Genomic DNA, 20108 nt, shown 5'->3' on the forward strand with positions numbered 1-20108 from the left:
AGCTTCTCCTCAACAGGATGAGGGCACATTGAGGGATGTAGTTATTTGGTGAGTTTTAGTCTGTATTTGCTTTCCTTGCAGGCTTCTCAGCCTTATCTCTTTGCTATTGTGATTTACTGGTATTGTGTAGAGATGAGAGGGTGGTGATGACTAAGATGGAGGAAGTGGAAGAGTAAACACTGATTTCCTGGGCTTTCAGACATTGTCGGTTCTACCTTGTGTGGGAGGTGTGTGTGTAAAGAGGTTATTTGAAATGCATGATATAACAACGCTGGATAATTTTAATCTGTGTGTGTATGTGTGTGCACATTGTGTGTATCCTCTGCTGAATTTATCTCAGTAGGCGGTGCTGCATTGTCTTGTCTGGGCTTGTCTCACAGAAGAGGACAAACTGTCTCCAGTCCATCTAGAAAACCGATAACAGTCAAAAAAATGTTGTATACTTCACAAGAAAATATGGAAACAAAGCACAAATAAGTTGACAGGCTTACTTACCTCACCTATCTAGCCGAGCCTGCCTCAGTGAAGCAGTAGAAGCCAAAGACAAATTACTCTAAATGATTTTGTCTAACAAATAAATAAGTCAAGTAATTAATTCCTATTATCTTGTTTGTGTCCTGGTGGAGCTTGGATACTGATGAAAACATTTGTCTTCACTGTAGTTCACAGTGGTTCAGACCAGACAAAAGGACCACGTTAACCTTATTTCAGGAAAAATGAACTGGCTGCTTCTAGCATTTCTAGTCTTCTTTCTGAAGCTGTGACGCCAAAGTGATGACAGAACACACAGGAGGACATGGGTTTATCCTCTGTGGGGGCTGGATGTGCACAGGACAGTCAAGAAGTCACCCAAAACATTCTGCAGATCATCAATATCTGCAGCAAAATTAATTGAAATCTACACTAAAAATGTTCAGACTGGTTAAACAGGAATGGATCGGTAATACCAAATATCACTACTAGATATCGTACGAGAATGCTCCCAAGAAGAACATAATGAGAGCCGATGTGCTGAGTGTAGCAGCACTACAGTCCATCAGGGCAACTGCAATTTCTCACAACAACATTTCAGCTTGTCTTAGTCTAAAGTTTAACATCAAAATAATAACAAATGAAATAAGACTAAAGCTGAGCGAATCAGGGGAACAGATGGTAGCACCGACATTTCATAAAAACCTTGTTAAGAAATGAACGCTTTTCTTTTCACTGAAACACTAGTGGGCTTTTAATTTGAAAATCGGCTATCCCTGCTTACTAGTCACATGCTCCTAGTTATCTCCACCTAACTTAACGTAACGTAACATGGCAAATGCCAATTCAGTTGATTGGCACAATATCAAACCGGTTGAAGTTTGTATTACAGCTAAGTGACATTAGTTAACTGTTTGATGTTCTTAAGTATAGATTTTTTTTTTTTTTAACAATGCTTGAAACATAGTGTCCTTTAAAGGTGCACTAGGTAATTTTTGGGGAAGAAATTTTAATCAGCAGAGAAAAATCAATGACTGATTTTTTTTAGAATGCCTTAAAGAAATAGATAAACAAACTCTTCATTTTAATTAATGAATTAACCGAATAAACAAAATGACCTTAAAGGGCAACACAATTTCATACAGTTTTACCTTGTTTATATTTGGCGGACCCTGCCACCTTTCTAGATTCAAACAGTGTTCTGGGGACCTTATATTCCTCTGAGAACAGCTTGTTCATTCAGTTAGGGAAAAAATAAATATTTCTGAGTATATTATATATATATATATATATATATATATATATATATATATATATATATATATATAAGATATTAGAACTCAGAAGAAATCCAATTTCTATAATCAAAAATAAAGCACGCAATCTTAGGATATAGTCACGTACATATCTCTTCTCAGGACTGAACCAAACAATATGACAAGGCAGACACTCATCAGTCTGTAGACCTCATTGTGCCAATCATGATTATCTGTATTCTTAATTCTGCGGTTTCCCTGAAATGTGTAATGTATTCAGGATTTATACGCCTTGATTGTGCAATAACCTACTTTCATCAAGAATATGTTTTTAGAATAAGCAATCAAGAAAACCAAAAAGAAATGCCAAGTTGTTTAAACGGACAGGAACCATCTCAACCAGTGTGGCTGAAGTGCAATATCTGTGAGGAAAACCAATAAAATAGGCAGTTACTCACTAGCACGTTTTGTTTTCTTCTGTTCTGTGTGCTCAGAATAGACATCAAAGATCAGTGAAAGTAGGCAGCCACACAGAAGTCACTTCTAACAGTCCAGATAATAATACCACCGTGTAACATGACTCTGTGTCCCTGTCTTTGTTTCCTTTGTCTGCTGCTAGCTCTAATAGCCACTCACGACGTGATCAGGGTTTTTTTGATCAAGTCAGACGTCACAGTCGTTTGTTTTTAGTCTTGAAACAGGCTGCTCTCTTTCAGCTGTCCATCAGTATGAGCCCGTCCTCTCTGGCTGTCGATGGCATTGTCACCATGGTGCCTCTTCATGTCTTGACGTAAGCAGGAGTGGACGTGACTCGTTGTCTCTGAGTGCTTGCAGATCTCTCTCTGTTGTCCCTTCTGCAAAAAAAGACAGTCGTATCTGCCGAAGTGGTGAATGGAAGCTGATAATGACAAGGGAAAGAGGAAGAAAGAGGGAGTTCGAGAGGGAAGAGAGGAAGAGAAGTGAAATTAGAGTGATAGAGGATAAAAAATAGATGCTTTAACAATGAATTTAATAATGTCCCTTCTGCTGTTTTACAATAAGCCTTCGTCCTTTACTATACATGGATTTTAAATACAGCGCAAAGAAACTCAGACAGATAAAAACTCAGATAATTTTGTATTGCCCTGTTCCTCTGTCGTTTTTAGGTGCATACCTGGTGCCCTACGCTATTCTCCTCCTCCTAATTGGCATCCCCTTGTTCTTCCTGGAGCTGGCGGTGGGTCAGAGGATCAGACGTGGCAGCATCGGGGTGTGGAACTACGTCTACCCACAGCTGGGAGGTATCGGGGTCTCCAGTCTGATGGTATGTGCACACATGACCTCATTAACAATTAGCACATCATACTGGTCTCATTTTATAGTAGGGTGTAATCGAGCTGTGACACGGGAGGGGCATCTGATTCTGGAGCTGATCTATTCGGTATTTAATTTTAGTTTCTTATTTCGACAATAAAATAAATTACTCTAAAAAAATAGAAAGCAAGGGCTATCCCTGATGATGTAACAATCACAAAGGTTTATGACAGGACCAGTTTCAATTAGTTAAACTGCTCTAAATACTGAAATACCGATCCAGCGATGTCATGAAGAAGAAAATATTGAGAGACTTGAATCAGAACTGTAGCCAGTTCAAAGGGCTTTGGTTCTGCAGTTTTTAACAATATGAGGATTGACAGTTGCTCAATTCAACCAAAGTTGACCCAAAAATTAAAACTGAATGGATTTAAGGTGCATATTATAAAAACAGTTTTGTCAACAGCATAATCTTTACTTTTGACCCGCCATTAGAGGTGCTCACGACATGATTTAAAGCTCTTTAGAGCTGTCTCTTGGGATTCATAGATAACTTCCCTCCTGACTTTTTAATGTTCACAAGCTTATACCTTCAAACTCTCTTTCCCCCAAGAACCACATATTATCTCACGCAGCTGTTAATATTTTGGACTACTTGCCAGGAGAGTTTCATGCTCATATAATCTGTAGAGGAGCAACAACTGTGAGTCATGTGAGACATTGTCTATGGGGAAAATGGAAATGAACTTTTACCTCCAGAACCAGTGGCTCCTAAAATAGCGACCCCCAACTTCACAACTCTACCAAACAGGGTTATCACTTATGTCTTGATTGATGGCTGTCACTCTTTGACTACAGCCTTGCTAGCAAATCTGTGAGGCTAAACATCGGCTCAGTGATGCTTCAAGTTAAAATATTAGCATGCTAATGGTCCTCACAATGGAAACGCTAATAGGCTAATGTTTAGCATGCTTGCTATCTTAGATATTGTGTTTGTATGCTAATATTTGATAATTAGCATTAAACACAAGTTGTTAGAGAGTGTGCCCCATGTACAGAGACTGTGACGCCTTTGTTGCATGTCACCGCCCCTCTCTCTTATCCTGTTTCCTGTCACTCTTCAGATTTGTTGTCCAATAAAGCCATGAAAAAGGCCAAAAGATGATTATTTTGGTCATAAACCAAAGTATTAGAAACATTGATATTTTGACCTGATGATGGTGCTAGATGAAAAGCTAAAGGATCCCATAATGTATTACACTTTAACTTCTGGGGAGTATGAATGTCTGTAATAAAGTTCATGGCTATCCATCCAATAGTTGTTGAGATATTTTACTCAATAACAGAAATATTAACCTGGTGGTGGCGCTAGAAGAAAGGAGAAACAGGATCACTAAAGTCATAAGGATTCTTCCTCTGGGGAACATGAATGTCTGGCTTTTCTGTACATTCAGTCAGGACCAGAGTGGTGGACAGACCGACCAACATTACCATCCATACTAAGTCCTAAATGTAAATATTTTTTTATGTACAGGTCAGTAATAAGATGTTCTAATTCATAATTAAAACATTTTCATGGCCACACACGCAAAATGTACCTTTGAAATATCAAACTCTTAAACCTCTGTAGGCTGAAGTGTGATGGCTGTACATGGCTGAAGTTTGATTCACAAGGTCAGCATGAAGTCAAGTCAGTAACAGTTTAATTCAGTGGCTTTCACAGTGGAAAATGTCCAGTGAAGTGGACTGTACTGTAGCAGTGGTTCTTGAAGCTTCTTTATTTGGGCGTTTTGATATTTTTTCAAGCTTGAAAACCTCTCATTGGAATCTATTCAAAGTGAGATGAATTCGAGTTGGCCACAGCCTCTTTCTCCACTCACCTGTCACTTTAATGTATCTATAAAAGGGACTTTTAGTGCTGCGGGTAGGCTGATTTATTAACAACCCGATAATATTTGATGCTTTATCATAAGTGGAAAAACCCATGACATATTTTTCCACTTTACAATGAGCCATTGAGGCTGTAAAACAATAAACAAAGCTACAATTACAGAAGATACACACCAACGGATGGGGCCTCTTGTGACCTCTCAAACACACTAACAACCAAAAAGGTCTTTTGATTAATTTTTAAAGGCTTAACACTGAACTGTTGAGCATTAATGAATAATTAACTTACCATTATCAAACATATTATTGGCAGTTTATGATCCTTTTTTTGCCATACACAGTGATATAGTAACATATTTATTGCATAAAATATTACAGCAGGCTTTGAAGAAATGCAATGTGTATGTTGAAACAACAATTCCAGCTGTTGTTGTATCTAAGATGGTAATTTTTTCACTTTCACTCGTCGACTCAGCGAACATGTCATCTGCAGAGACAACAAATGTGCCATACAGCTCATTCTTGTTGACTCCCTCTGCCAGCTGACATTACTTCCTCCTGATGTTTCAGAGCAGGCAGCATGCAAAGACCAGCGCTGATCACTGTCATAATCTGTCCCCATCATCAGGAGGTGTAGTGACCCATCATGTCCCCATCCCATCAGCATCATCAGCCTAAAACAAATTCAGTCAGAGGCTGAGTCAGTCAGTCAGTGATCCACTGCGTCAGTCAGTCCCTCTGATAGTGATTTCATCAATCTGGTGCAAAAGAGGGGAGGGAGAGGCCTGGCCTGGGGCAGTGAGGCGTGTGGCAGCCCGGATGTACTGTAGCAGCGGGAGATTCAGCAGCTATAAATACCTTCTCATAGAGGACCCAGCCTTGGCTGCTGAGAGCAAACAGCTCAATAATTCATACAAACTCTGACTTAAGCTGTATGCTCAGGGCTGTGCCCAGACTCAAGAAGAGGTGTTCACCTCAACAAACTGCACGCTGTTTGCCCCCTGTGCTGCATGTGTTTGTATATTTGTATGGTGAGACAGTGATTGTTTTAAGAAATGATAAGTATCCCTGTTTGCTCTCATTTCCCCTCAGGTTTGCGGTTTTGTTGGCCTCTACTATAACGTGATTATCGGCTGGAGCATCTTCTACTTCTTCCAGTCTTTCCAGTATCCACTGCCTTGGGCTGAGTGCCCCATCCAGAGAAATGGAACGCAAGCCAGTGAGTGCACAGCACAGCTGAATCTGTAATCGAGATGTACAGGAACAGACAAGCACCCATACAAAAGAGCTTTTTCTATTGTACAGCCCTCACCAGCACATGGAGGAAAAATGAATGCTGCAGAGTCCTGCAAGACAATTCCATATTCAGCAAAGTATCTCAGCAGATGCAGACTCTGCCCAGCGCTACGCAGGGCGGTGCTTAAAGCTGCAGAACGCGTCTTTGGATTGAAGCAGCTTGCCTCGCTGTGGCTCTGCAGTCGAGCAGCAGTGTCTCTGCAGGCCAACAGAAAAGTGCTCATGCTCTCTCTAAAGCAGAGATGGCCCTGCACCTTGTCCTACAGGGCAGCTCTGTTGGCACGGCCCGTCAGATGGTATGACCGGGCCGACAGCGTCAGCTGGTAGCCTGTGGTGGAGGCACATGCAGGTTCTGGCAGAGTAAAGGGCATCAGCTTTCATTAACATTCGAGGGCAGGATGTCGACTCTGCTTATGATTATGAATGCAGCAGGGATGCCGCGAAGCGTCCAATAGGATTTAGTTCAGCTGTGTGCAGTGGTGGGATTATGCAATTATGAAGTACCTTTACTTTACTTGAGTATTTTTTTTGCTCTACTTTGTACTACTGTATTTAATATTCCATTTCATGTATCTAATAGTAAACTGCTTCTTGTTATTTTGCAGATTAAAGGGGCCCTGTACAGTTGTTATCTAGTAGCGCTGTTGAGCGTTAATGATGAGCGCTCCCCATTTAGTTTGTCTAGTGAATGAAGACACACATGCACAGGCAATTTGGTGACATGGTGCACGTTACTGCTAATGGTTTAACGCTATTTCACTGAATTAAATGTGGTGGAAACACTCCAATACACATAGCAATGCACCAGAGGACTGTTCATGGGGGAATGTTGGGTGTCCGTTAATTAATTAAAGAGCAGTCTAGACCTGCTCCAATTAAAAAGTGTCATGAGACAACTTTTGTTGTGAATTGGCTCTGTATAAATGAAATTGACTTGACCTGATCAGCAAATGCAGGAAATAAGACGATTGCGTGCTAGCAGTAAGCTGGCTGTAAAAAAAATTGGCTTTGCAACTGTTATATGAGAAAGGAAGTGCACTCAACACTGAATGTAAACAGAAACTTTGTTTACAAGAAAACTCCACAGAGCACCTTTGAGATTTTACATCCAAAACACACACTCTAAAATCTCCAAGTTAGGAGGTCATTTATGTCAAACGAGATGATTTCAACTCCTCTCCCATACCAGTCCACTTATTTTAAGGAGTTTTCTTTGAAATGAATGGATAGTAGGATAAGATTAGTTGTTAGGATGGAGATTTTGTAGGTTAAAATTATGAATCATTGTTATGTTGTAATTATCTAAACCTGGACTAGCTGCAATTACCTTTACATGAATGCATGGGTAGTATTAAAATATACTATATTTTGGTTGTGGGACTTTTATGTAAAAAAACAAACAAAAAACATCTGAGTAATTCTTCCACCACTGGGTCCTTGTAAATACATTTATTTACATTTATACAACTATATCACAGAAATATCCTGTGAAACTTCTAACCAAATTGGCCATCACTGATTTGGTATGTGTGCTTACTTGACTGTTGGAGAACTCTTTATTCCATTTCCTGCTCTTTCCTTGTTGTAGTCGTGGTGCCAGAGTGTGACAAGAGCTCAGCCACCACTTACTTCTGGTACCGCCAGACTCTCAACATCACCAGCTCCATCGACGACACGGGCGGCCTGAACTGGAAGATGACGCTGTCCCTGCTGGTGGCTTGGATCCTGGTCTGCCTGGCTGTCATCAAGGGCATCCAGTCCTCTGGGAAGGTATGGGGTCTCCATGGCTTCACAGCAGGGGCCGAACCTGCAAACTATAGAGATTAACACGCCATAGACGCTGTGTAAAGATGCACACAATAAATCATTTCAACAAAAGCTTTAAAATTGTTTTTTTAATCAATGATTCATCCATGTCAGTGAGTGTTTTTTCACTCTGCTGATGCTTTCAGTCAAAGGTAAGCCCGTCATCAGCATTAGTCTATTTTTGGATCTCATCTATATTATGGAAGAGGGATACATGCAACACTAATAAGCTTAAACTGAACCAAGCAAAGAGAGGTTTACAATGCAGATGGAAAATGCTCAGTTTGGCAACAACTGCAACAACATCCTGTAATCTGGATCCAGAGAGTGAGTCATATACCACAGAGAAACATCCAGCCCACATGTTCAATAGGAAAATACACAGATCGCCAAGGTTTGACACGGTTTTTAGACTGAGTGATCCAATTAGCATAGTCAGTACTGAATTGATTCCCTGAAAACGCTGTAGGAAGGATCTTTGACTCATCTCTCCAAACCTCAGAGAGTTCCTCTCCACATTTGGTAAGAGTTCACAGTTTTCCTGTGCCAAGCAAACACAAAGCAGTTTTGGGATTTATTCATCGTGTCCGTGTGTGTGCATGGTTGCAGTTTGGTCCTCCATGTGTGAGGCCTCCGAAAAAGCGTGTCCATGGCAACACTGTGTGATGTCCTTGACTCTCTCTCTGTCTTAGGTGATGTACTTCAGCTCTCTCTTCCCGTACGTGGTGCTTTTCTGCTTCCTGGTGCGAGTCTTGCTGATGAAGGGAGCAGTGGACGGCATCGCTCACATGTTCACCCCAAAGGTGAGAGAAGAACTGAGGTTGTTCGGCTCAAAAAAAGAAGCAACTATAAAAGAGGATGCCTTAGCAGAATTTTTACAATAAAAATAATACAACATGTTGTAGTTTGCTGCCCTGCTGGAGGGAGAAATGTAATCTTTTAGCTCATAACTGTCTTGGTCCTGATCCTTCATTCACAGACTGTCAGCCGAACAAATGTAACATAAGTGACACTTTGTCTCTGCGAGCTGTTCAGCCACGAGCAGTTGATGGTTTGCTGATTTACCACGAAGGCCGTTCAGCCCCACTTATATGAAAATATCATTAATATCCACAATGTCTCATGTGTTGGGCTGATGTTTCCCTCTAGTGGTGAAGATTTATAAATACATACATTACAGTGAATCTGTATATGATCATACATTGTGAATCATTTTGCAGTCTGCCGACATCAAATGTGAAAGTAGAAGTAGTAAATAATGGTGAGAGTCACTGAGAAGCTGAGGGTTTACCTCACGGTGCAGTTTATACTGCAACAAAACTAAACATGGATTTCTCTGTTACTGCATTATGAAATATTACAACTAAAAGCCTTAAGTTGGAGACCAGATAAGATATTTTGTTTGCGGAAGTTACAATTTCTCCTAAATATTTCCTCCTATTTTTTTTCTAATTTCAGTTCCCACGGACTCACATGTGGGGTTGTTACTACAAACACATGTTGCATGGCCAAGTATTGTTGAAACCCACAGAACTTTTTTTCAGTTCTGTTTCTTATTCTAAACGATACTAAATATGCTGAATTACAGGAGGATGATGGATAAAGATGCACCGATCACAATTTCCCCACAATTTTTTAAAAGACTGGACTGCCAATTCCAATTTGAAACTATAATTGACAGCACACACAAACATTTGTATGTTTACAATAATAACATTTTCTCCAAAGCTGCGCCAGGCTACAGGACTTTCTCTCACTCACTGGACAGGGCTTTTTTGTACAAATGACGTCCAGCAGGAACTCTTATTGTGAAAGGTACAAACAGAAGGAGTCCTAACAACAAGGATTCCATGTTGTTATTTTGCCTTTATAACCCTCAACTACAATGTTTTACTTATATAACAACACAATTTGTCGTCAACAAGAGTGACGTCCATTTCTCTGCTCTGCTCCGTGTGTGGACCTGCAGTTTTAAAAAACACCGCCACAGGATGGCAGTAGAGGAGCAGAGAACAGAGTTAGAAAGCGGCGACCGAAAATGACAGCAAAATGCATTAAAGACTCTTACGAGGTCTCTGGCCGATCGATCTGTGCATCTCTAGTGACATACAGTACAGGGTTATATGTTTAAACTAACTTACGTGATGTCACAGTTGGATATAGCGTAGGAATGTAGTCATAAAGCTACTTGTGGCAAGAACATCAATGTTCAAGTGTTTTTTAAGAGGATAAGTGACAGAAAATATGAACTAATCGGTCACTAATCTTTGACATTTTTCCCCTTTCCTCTCCAGCTTGAAAAAATGTTGGAGCCGCAGGTGTGGAGAGAAGCAGCCACGCAGGTCTTCTTCGCCCTTGGTCTCGGCTTCGGAGGCGTCATCGCTTTCTCCAGCTACAACAAGCGTGACAACAACTGCCACTTTGATGCAGCGCTGGTCTCCATCATTAACTTTGTTACCTCCATTCTGGCCACTTTAGTTGTGTTTGCCGTCCTGGGGTTCAAGGCCAACGTCATGAACGAGAAGTGTGTTGTCGAGTGAGTGTGTCATACGCTACCTGACTGTCTCTCTCTCTCTCTCTTTCTGACAGCCATTTTTACTATAACCTTCACTCACTGACACATCCCTCTTCTCCACATCCATATTTTTTCGCGTGCAGCAATGCAGAGAAGATCCTGGGCTACTTAAACACCGGTGTGCTCAGCAGAGAGCTGATCCCTCCTCACATCAACTTTTCCCATCTGTCCACCGAGGACTACGCGGAGATGTATGGAGTCATTAAGACGGTGAAAGAGGACAGCTTCGGCCAGCTGGGCCTGGATGCCTGCATGCTAGAGGACGAACTCAACAAGGTCAGAGTGGGGGGAAGTTCATAAACTGAAATGAGAATGGGATTGTTTACTGAATAATCAAGTGTATATCAAGTGTTTATGTTGAAATGATGATGCACGACAAGTTATCCCAAAACTGTTAATTAATAGAAGAAAAGGGAGGTTAAAAACACCATGATGCTGAGCAAAGTAGTGTTTACTGTAGAGCTGCAACGATTAGTCGATTATCAATCAATCAATTTCACAATAGATTTGAATTATTTTCATGCAAAAAAAGTTCCAGCTCCAGTTGCACAAATCTTCAAGATTCAAGAATTTGATGCTACAGAAGGTAATGCACTCGCAACAGAATAACAATTCTGCCCTTTTCATGGAGAATAAAATGAGGCTCTTTTTATGAATTCAAGAGATACCTCAAAAAAGAAGCTCTCACCTGCATGGAGTCATTGCTGCTAATTGTTGAAGAGTAACCACCCATAAACGGGGCTCTGAGAAGTCAAGTGAACACACCAGTAACGAGGCAGGGATCATATCTTTGGTCTTCTTTGCAACGACCCAGTCTTTGTTTTGACTGGGTCGTTGCACGGAAAATCTGAAAACATAGCATAAATCCGACGTTTCACAAATGCACAGAAGCAGCCTGACTGCGAGGAGAAGGGTTGAAGCTGGAGCACAATAAATCTGTGCAAGCAACAATATATCTGAGTGCAGGCTGAGCAGGAGCAGAGCAAATCTAAGCACAGGCAGAGGCTATTTAGAGTGCGAGTGCAGGCTTTTGAGGGAAAGCATTACAGAATCTGAACATGAATTCAATGAGTCATGCTCTCATATTGAAAGACCAGGCTCTCGCATAAAGAAAGGAAAAAAGCCCCACAGATTAGCAGAATCAGCCACTTCATGTAGGTGAGAGCTGCTCACAGAGTTTTTGAGCATTCTCGTTTATTCAGATAAACACAGACAAACATTTTCTCCTCAGGTGAACGCATTTAGCCTCTCTACATTTATTTGTCATATATGATGGTAAATTAAGTGCCTGGTGTTGAACTGTTGGTCCGATAACACAACAAAAAATCACTTGACTCCAGGAAATTATGACCATGTGTCGCTATTTTTAGAAATTCATATAATAAACTTTGAATTGATTGTTTGAGAAACAAAATAGCACACAAATAGAAAATGATAATCGTTAGTGGCGGCTTTAGTTTTCTCTACCATGTCCGTTATTTTCTAATGGACGTCTCTTAGTGTATCACTGCACCTATACAACGAGCACCTCCTACAGGCAAAACACACAATAATTTGAGTAGTAAACTTTACAGGTGATGTGGTCAAGCTGCACACACACATCTCCAAAAATCTATATTTCCAAAAGAACACAGTGATACAATTTGTTATTGTAATTTAACCTATTCTCCACTGTTCACTTTTTCCAGGGTCGATCAGTCATCAGTGGATGTTTTCCAAACTAATATCTGTAGATGTAGTCAAGTGGTTGTAATTTGTGCCCCCATTTTCTAATAATAATCACAGTTTTGGATGTTCATCTCCAGTGTACTTATGTTTTGGTCACATCTTGAAATAACTGTCACTACAAAGATTATTTATGGTTCACCTTAATATTGTCCGGCCACCGTGATTATCATCCTACTGTTGTGTTTTTTGTGTTGGAATTTTAAGCATAATCCACAGTCTACATTCAACCCACTCACCTTAAATCACTGCACTATAATTAATGAACCTGGAAATAGAACTAAGTGGGTGATTTTTCCACACAGGATCACTAATTTCCTTTGACCGCTGTAACCATCCTTCTCTCCGTCCTCCAGGCGGTTCAGGGCACTGGTCTGGCGTTCATCGCCTTCACAGAGGCCATGACACATTTCCCTGCCAGTCCCTTCTGGTCAGTCATGTTCTTCTTCATGCTCATCAACTTGGGTCTGGGAAGCATGATCGGCACCATGACCGGCATCACCACGCCCATACTGGATGCTTTCAAGATCCGCAAAGAGATCCTGTGTGGTGAGCTAACTCTTTTGATCCAATTAAAAAAGAAATCATATCTCTTGTATTTGAGTCTTGCTGTGCTCACTGGATGTTTCTTCCTCTCTTCCTCAGTGGCTTGCTGTGTCATAGCCTTCCTGTTAGGCCTGCTGTTTGTGCAGCGGTCAGGGAACTACTTTGTCACCATGTTTGACGACTACTCAGCCGGTTTGCCTCTCACTGTGGTGGTGATCCTGGAGAACATCTCTGTGGCCTGGATCTACGGCACTAAGAGGTACAGTAACTTAAACCGGAGCCATACTTGGATATAACTCATTTTCAGGCAGCGTGTTTGGTGCCAGTAGACATTTGTAGTGGATCATTTTTTAAACTAGCGGTACTCTCTCCAATGGGAACATTCACAATAAATCTGAATAATTTTAGTCACTCTAGCAGCGTCAGTCCACAACTTTGGTCCAGACTTGAATATCTCTGTATTGGATGGTTTGCCGTGACATTTTGTACAGACATGAAGGGTTCCCAGAGGATGGATTCTACTCGCTTTGAATACGGAGTTTATAGAGTTTTCCTCTAGCGCCACCTTGAGGTTGACATTTGTGGTTTTAAGTGAAATATCTAAACAGACGTGTCTTCCTCTGAGGATCAATTGTAATAACTATTGATCCGATCTCTTTTCATAATCAGGTTGCAATTCTTATTTGTCTAACACTTGCAACAGTAAAGACATTCCCAACAGCCTCGCCTGTACTTGGAGTCAAGTTCCAACTAGAAATTGTTAGCTTCACTCAGCAACACAGATCAGGTAACATGCTAGATTAAGATTGTGAACAGACCTCTTTTTTCTGCAGCATTCTTAGCATTCTCTCATTAGCATTTAGCTTGTACAGCCTTAATCAGCCACTAGCTTGGCTGTAAACAAAAGTAGTGTACAGATCATGTAAAATACTTTATTCTCACAATGCAGTGCTTCACACTTTATAGATGTGAAACTTGCATCCACCTGTCACCACGAATAACAAATGCTTTGTCATATAATGAAAAGCACAGGTGGACTTAAAAACTGTCATGAGATATTCCTCTTCCAGGTCTCTGGTATTGTGCATGTTCATCATTGGTCTGGTTCACTGCGACACTTAAAGATATAATTTGTCACATTTCTCCATTAAAATGTGTTAGAATGACGACAGCTCTGTTATATATTTGGAGAGTTGTGTACTTACACTATTACAAATGTTTCCGATAATGTTCAGACTTGGTCCATGTTTGTTGGTATTTTGGTCACTTGTCAGATCACATCAGATAAATCATCAGAGAGCGAGGAAGGAAGTGGGCAAATGTGACTAAACATTATGCAAATAAAACGGTAAAATATTTCATCTTCTGCAAGCATTTCTGCCCGAGTCACATAGATAGATTTTCAACAGCAGATGATCCCTCGCTACTTTCGTCTTTTGTTTTGTTCAGATTGAGTGGCAGAAATAACAAACTGTTCATTTAAATGTAATCCCTTTTTCTTTCTTTCTTTCTTTCTTTCTTTCTTTCTTTCTTTCTTTCTTTCTCTCTTCCCTTCCCTTCAGGTTCATGCAGGACCTAGAGGACATGCTTGGTTTCAGGCCGTACTCCTTCTATTACTACATGTGGAGGTACGTGTCACCAGCTGTCCTGATAGTGCTCATCATCGCCACTGTCATCGAGATGGCTGTCAGTCCTGCAGGATACAACGCCTGGGTGGAGGCTGAGGTCAGTCTCTCTTGTTTATGTGTGTTTACAGAGAGAGAGAGTGAGTGGCAAAGGAGATGAACCTCCTCTTTCCCTTCTTTTTAGACTTCTTTGTCGTTGGCCTCATCCTGTTCTCTCTGTGCTCTTTCTTTCCCAGGGCGCAGAGCATTTCCAGAGCTACCCTCCCTGGGCTTTAGCCATGGCCTACGCCCTCATCGTGGTGGCCATGCTGCCCTTGCCCATCGTCTTCATCATCCGCCACTTCAACCTGATGTCAGACGGCTCCAACAAGCTGTCCGTCTCCTACCGCAAAGGCATGATGAAGGACATCTCCAACCTTGAGGAGCAGGACGAGCAGCGCTTCATCCTCAGCAAGAACCCCAGCGAGGCACCTTCCCCAATGCCCGCCCACCGCGCTTACCTGGGACCCGGCGGCACCCAGGAGATGACCAACACCAACTACGGCACCAGCACCAAGACTGGCTACCAGAACATTGGCTCGCCCGAGTCTGAGCTATGATCCAGTGAACTTATAGATCCTCCCATCCAATAAACCCCAGCCTTGCTTGGAGAGAGGGAGACAGAGGAAAAGGGAGGAAAGGAGGACGTCAAGAGGGAGAGAAAATCCACTGCCGGTTGTTGCAGCGTTCATCACACTTTAACCCCCAGAGCTAAATCCCTCTATCCCCCCTTTTTCTGCTCCATCGCTCATTCTTCCCTGCTGTAGGATCTGTGCTGCTAACTTCCTGTCAATGCCAGCTGTAATGGCGGGATCATGGGAGTGTGAGACAAGCTTTTTCCATCTGTCAGGGGCAGAGAGAGAGGGACAGAGGCAGGAGTGAGGCTTACTGAGGGCTCAGATACAGGCTTTGTTTTGTGATAAGTTCTGGCCGAGGTTAAGGTGTGTGCAACGCTTAAATGCTTTACGTTGTACTGAACCGTAATCCCATATGTCTACCCGTTTGGAGAAGGTTATTTTTGAGACAGTTGGATGTCCTTAGATGGAGGAGATCATTATAGGTTGTAGAAGATTGTTATTCGTGGGGATAGGATGGAAGGAGACTCACAATGTTGTCGTCTAGAAAACAAAATGATTACATCCATAACAGTATGAAATTATTCTGATAGTGTAAACAGTGTTACAAGCACATTACATCTTTAAGTTTATCGTGCCTATCATCCATCAGCAATAATAACAAAGTAAGGTCCTCGTAAAACTATGGATCTCCTTCTATCCCTGCGTCCCCCACTGATGTAGAATACTGTACATATGTGTTGTGCAATAGTCTGAGATGTCACCGTAAATCGTGTATATACACAGCAGTAGTGCAAGATAAGGGGAGACTTTTCTCCTCTTCATTCCTTCAACACTGAGCACAGACGCCCGCTATCATTAGAGCATCTCTGAGCCTTAACACGGAGCAGCACTTTTCTTTTAAACAACCTTCCTCCTCGACAAACAAGGCTCTGGAGTCGTCGCTGCACACGTCACCTCTGTGCAGTTCCAGTCGCAGCTGGCCCAGACAAAGCTTTTTCCATTTTTAATCAATCATTTCAATCAAGCATTTTAATCAATGCCTTAGAAGGGCAGAGGTGGCAGCGCACGAGCAGAGATAAGCAGAGCGGCTTGCGTTCGGCGAGCTTCACGCTTGCAGACCCAAGAAGGAAATGTGCTCGCGCGTGCAGACGCGCAGGCGAGCGTGCGCGTCAGTGTGTTGTCTGCCGCTGAATGAGAGCTCCCTGTGACCCTGCCTCTTTAAAAATAGCAGCGTTACCCAGGGGAAGCCGTGGCAACGTGCCATAGATACAGATCCTCTTCTGATGTGGAGGAGGAAGAGCGGAGCGGACACCTCGCTTTGTCTGCTCCACCTGCACCAGCTGTTTGTGCAGCAGTACACAGATGAGACATTTTACCGTCTGACAAGATTACAGTACATTGAGTAAGAGGTTCACTGCCATGTGGATTTATCATGCTTCATCCCGCAAAGGGTGATGTTTGGGTTTTATTGTACGTTCCTCAAATTGTGACCACTACGGACATCATTTCATAAGCACTACAATCTACACTTTGATGTCTTTTTGTGAGGTGTGAAAATTGAAGCCTTCTTTTTATTTCTCGTGTATAATCTTGTATGGCAATGTATGTTTAGGGGTAAAATGTGGAAAATATACTGTGATGTAAATGTTTGGAATAAGTGGTAATACACAGATTTCACCACTGGGTGTCTCTGCTGGCCAGCAGAGGAGTCAATAACACCTCTCTCCTGTCTGGTGGCCCCTCCCTGAGACAACACCAATACTTGAGACTAAACAGATGTAGTGTGAAGCACAGTCAGTCACATTGTTTGGTGCCTGAACAGCATCTCTGTCGTCTGTTTGCCTTATGCTTTTGTCGGTTCATTTTCTTGATTATGTAGTGTGTAGAGTTTGGACCTCGTCTCATTCACTTGAGCACTTTAATTAGGTAGAGACCCTGGAGTTGATTGTTAAGCTTCGTCACATTAATCACAAGAATGCTGTCACAGAATATGTATTGGTTAGCAATAGTTATATATATGGAGAGAGAGAGATAGAGAGGGCTGAATGTCCACGTAAAGCGTCTGCTTTCTTTGTGTGTTGTTTCACTAGGTCTTTATGTCTTTACCCACTAAATTTATAATGTGGCGTCCTATGATGTTAAAAGCGGGTTGATATCGTGCCAGTGTTGACTGATGCTTCCATGCCATTAGCTGTCTCTACCAGATCCTCCCTATTTTACATAATGCAAGTGCTGACCCATGCCTACTCTGTTGTGGTCATGCGGCCTCTTGCATCCGCTCAGGTTTCAGGCTACAGTACCTTGTACTTAGTAGTGCCTACAGAAGCTTTGATACATTGTGCGGTATATACTTATGTGTATACTGATGGGACGAGTACTGTTCTACCATAAAACCCCTTTATTTGATCTATTCTTTCCCATCTTCCACAGATTTGTATGTTCGTTAACATTTTGTCTTACATATATTTTGTAATGATAATAACAATAATAATAATAATAATAAGAGGAGGATTTAAAGACACAGTATGTAGTTTCTGCTGCTAATGGTCTCTCAACCAAAAAAAAGACATAAGTAGCTTGGGATCATGGGAGTTGTTGTCTTCATTGTTGACCTATGACCATTGCTGATGAAAATCTGGCTACTTGACTCAGGCAGAAATGTTAACGGAAGATGTTTTTAAGTTTTATTCACGTTTCGTTTAGTCACTTTTGCCGACTTCCTTCCTCACTTCTTAACATATCATCTGATAGTCATTTTTAGACATTTTCATGAAGAAATGTTGCATATCATACCTTTAAATGGACAAAGTCTGTATTAAAGGGAGTGCGGAGGAGCGTTACAGCACTGTGAACCCCTGTAAAACAATATGAAAGGAGCCCAATGGAAGAATTTCAGTTTGAAATATTTAAATTAACTAAAATAATCAACAGATTTTCTAAGATTTAAGTTAAGATATCATGTCAAAAAATGTCTGTGTTGTGTTACAGAGATGTCTACTGAAGTTAGCATGCTAACTAGCTAGCCTCTGCCCGTCCTGTCTCATAATACTATGTTGTACCTCAAAAGAGGCAATACTGAGTCAGCCCTCAGTCCAACATGAGAGGATGAAGAAGTAGCGCCTCAGGGGTAAGAAACCATGTTCACCAGCTAAGAAAGAAGTGACAATAATAAAGCAAAACAATTAAACTTACATATAGCACCTTTAAGGGATCTTTCCACACTCCGCTCCACCTAAATCACAAGAAAAGCTCTCCTTCCTGAATGTGTTAATGTTACAAATGAGGATGTAAACACGCTTTCAACATCTTTAAGACACCAGATTATTACCTGTTTAGTTGCAAAAACATACAAGAAACCAGATGTTTTCGGCCAAGTGGCTTCAGACACAAATGGCACGTAACCTCACCTGCAGCTTCGGCATAGAGTGAAAGCACATTTAGGGAAGCACAGAATAGTGAGCACAAAGGAGTTTCATGTCTTAGTGAGCAATCAATCTCAGCAGTCAATGAGCTAAAAATACTGTGTGACTGTGTGGGTGAAGTGGATGATGAAACTTGTAGATTGTGTTAGTTAAGTCTGATTCCTGCATCCTCTGAGGGGTCACTGGAGGATAAAGGCCGCACACTGAAATGCACTGCCGTCTTTACAAGAAGCTAAACCGGACCATTTGTTTGTTCTGCAACCGCACTGTAGGGCTAGCACTGCACACTCAAGAGATAGCAAACCTGAGCTGATACGGATGTGAGGGATACGCTACATGGAGAGCACAATTAAAACACATGAGTTTACATAGCCTTTTGGAAACAGCAACTTCATGTTTAAAGTCAACACATGTTGCACATTTTGCCAAGGAGCTCCCACCTCTTTATTCCAGGCACAGCAGGTCTTGCCTCTAACATTTGAAAACACTAGAGCACTATTGAAATACTCTGCACAGTAGAACAATGTCTTCTCATATTGGTTCAAATTTGCTGAATGATGAGGAATAAATATTTGATATTCATTATTGAAAACAAAGACTCCAACTCCAGGGTCTCTTTGTCGTGTCCATGTGATGGCTGTGTTGCATTATGTACTACAAAGCGACTTCTAGAGGTTAACTCGGTTCAATTACTGAGGTTAACTCAATAAAAGTAGAGTAATAGTGTATTTATTTAACAGTGCAAATAGTCTTTATGTGACCAAACCCATAGTTATATTTATAGTATTTAAGACCGTGTATTTAATCTGTATATATTGATGTACATTCTGATAAAATCACACTGAGTAACTATAGTAAGAGTGTATACTTCTCTGTAAATAATAATTGTATATTTTGAGATATTTTTTGATTTTGTACTGTCGGTAATGTTACTTTGGTGTCTGTGTGTTTCTGGTGTTAGTGTGTGGTTGTTGTCAATCAAAATAGCTGAGCGACTGTGACTGTGTGTGTGTGTGTGTGAGGTTATGTGTATGGGTGTGTGTGTAAAGTAAACATATGTGCAGGATTTTTGGTGTTTAAATGTATGTTTTTTTCTCCTCTCTCAGTGTTGTGTGCTGCCGATCTAATCCAGTAGATTAAATCCTGTTGTTACAGTGAACTGGGACCACTAATGTAAGCAATCTCTTCTCTGTGTTTCTCACTGGAACTGCGAGCGGCTTCCAGCACAAAACTGGCAACGCAATCAAAAGGAAATGTTTGACTAGCAGAAACTTAGTTTTTTTTTTCTTTTTCTTTTTTGGTTATAGACAGTGATGGACTGTACAAACATGAGAGAACAGGAAATTAAAATAACCACTTTTATTAAACAGATTAGGTTGTGTGTGTCATTTGTTCTTATTTATGTGAAAGTTCAAATGCAAAGAAACTGCATTGCTGCAATTATATCAGTCTGAACATATAATCCCTGAACATGCGGTATTGATTTTTGACTAATCCAAATATCAGTGTGGTTTAATTGGGTATAAAACAAAGGTCATTTGGTACAATCATTACATTTTGGTATAGTTAATATAATTACTGACTGA

At 41.2% G+C, this 20108-nt stretch overlaps 1 protein-coding gene across 2 annotated transcripts in view; it reads left to right on the top strand.

The window, feature by feature from the left end:
* slc6a17 (solute carrier family 6 member 17) overlaps positions 1-19893 on the top strand; it is a 44865-nt gene extending 24972 nt beyond the window's left edge. For both annotated transcript variants that reach the window (XM_084366609.1, XM_084366608.1), the window contains 10 exons: positions 2873-3030; positions 6003-6129; positions 7795-7976; positions 8705-8815; positions 10307-10548; positions 10671-10863; positions 12669-12861; positions 12958-13117; positions 14421-14583; positions 14720-19893. In XM_084366609.1, coding sequence (XP_084222735.1) covers positions 2873-3030; positions 6003-6129; positions 7795-7976; positions 8705-8815; positions 10307-10548; positions 10671-10863; positions 12669-12861; positions 12958-13117; positions 14421-14583; positions 14720-15082 — 1892 coding nt within the window. In that variant the 3' untranslated portion in view covers positions 15083-19893. The remainder of the gene's footprint in view (positions 1-2872; positions 3031-6002; positions 6130-7794; positions 7977-8704; positions 8816-10306; positions 10549-10670; positions 10864-12668; positions 12862-12957; positions 13118-14420; positions 14584-14719) is intronic.
* The last annotated feature ends 215 nt before the right edge of the window (positions 19894-20108 follow it).

Source organism: Pagrus pagrus (assembly GCF_965226575.1).
Source record: "Pagrus pagrus genome assembly, chromosome: 11".
Lineage (NCBI taxonomy): Eukaryota > Metazoa > Chordata > Actinopteri > Spariformes > Sparidae > Pagrus > Pagrus pagrus.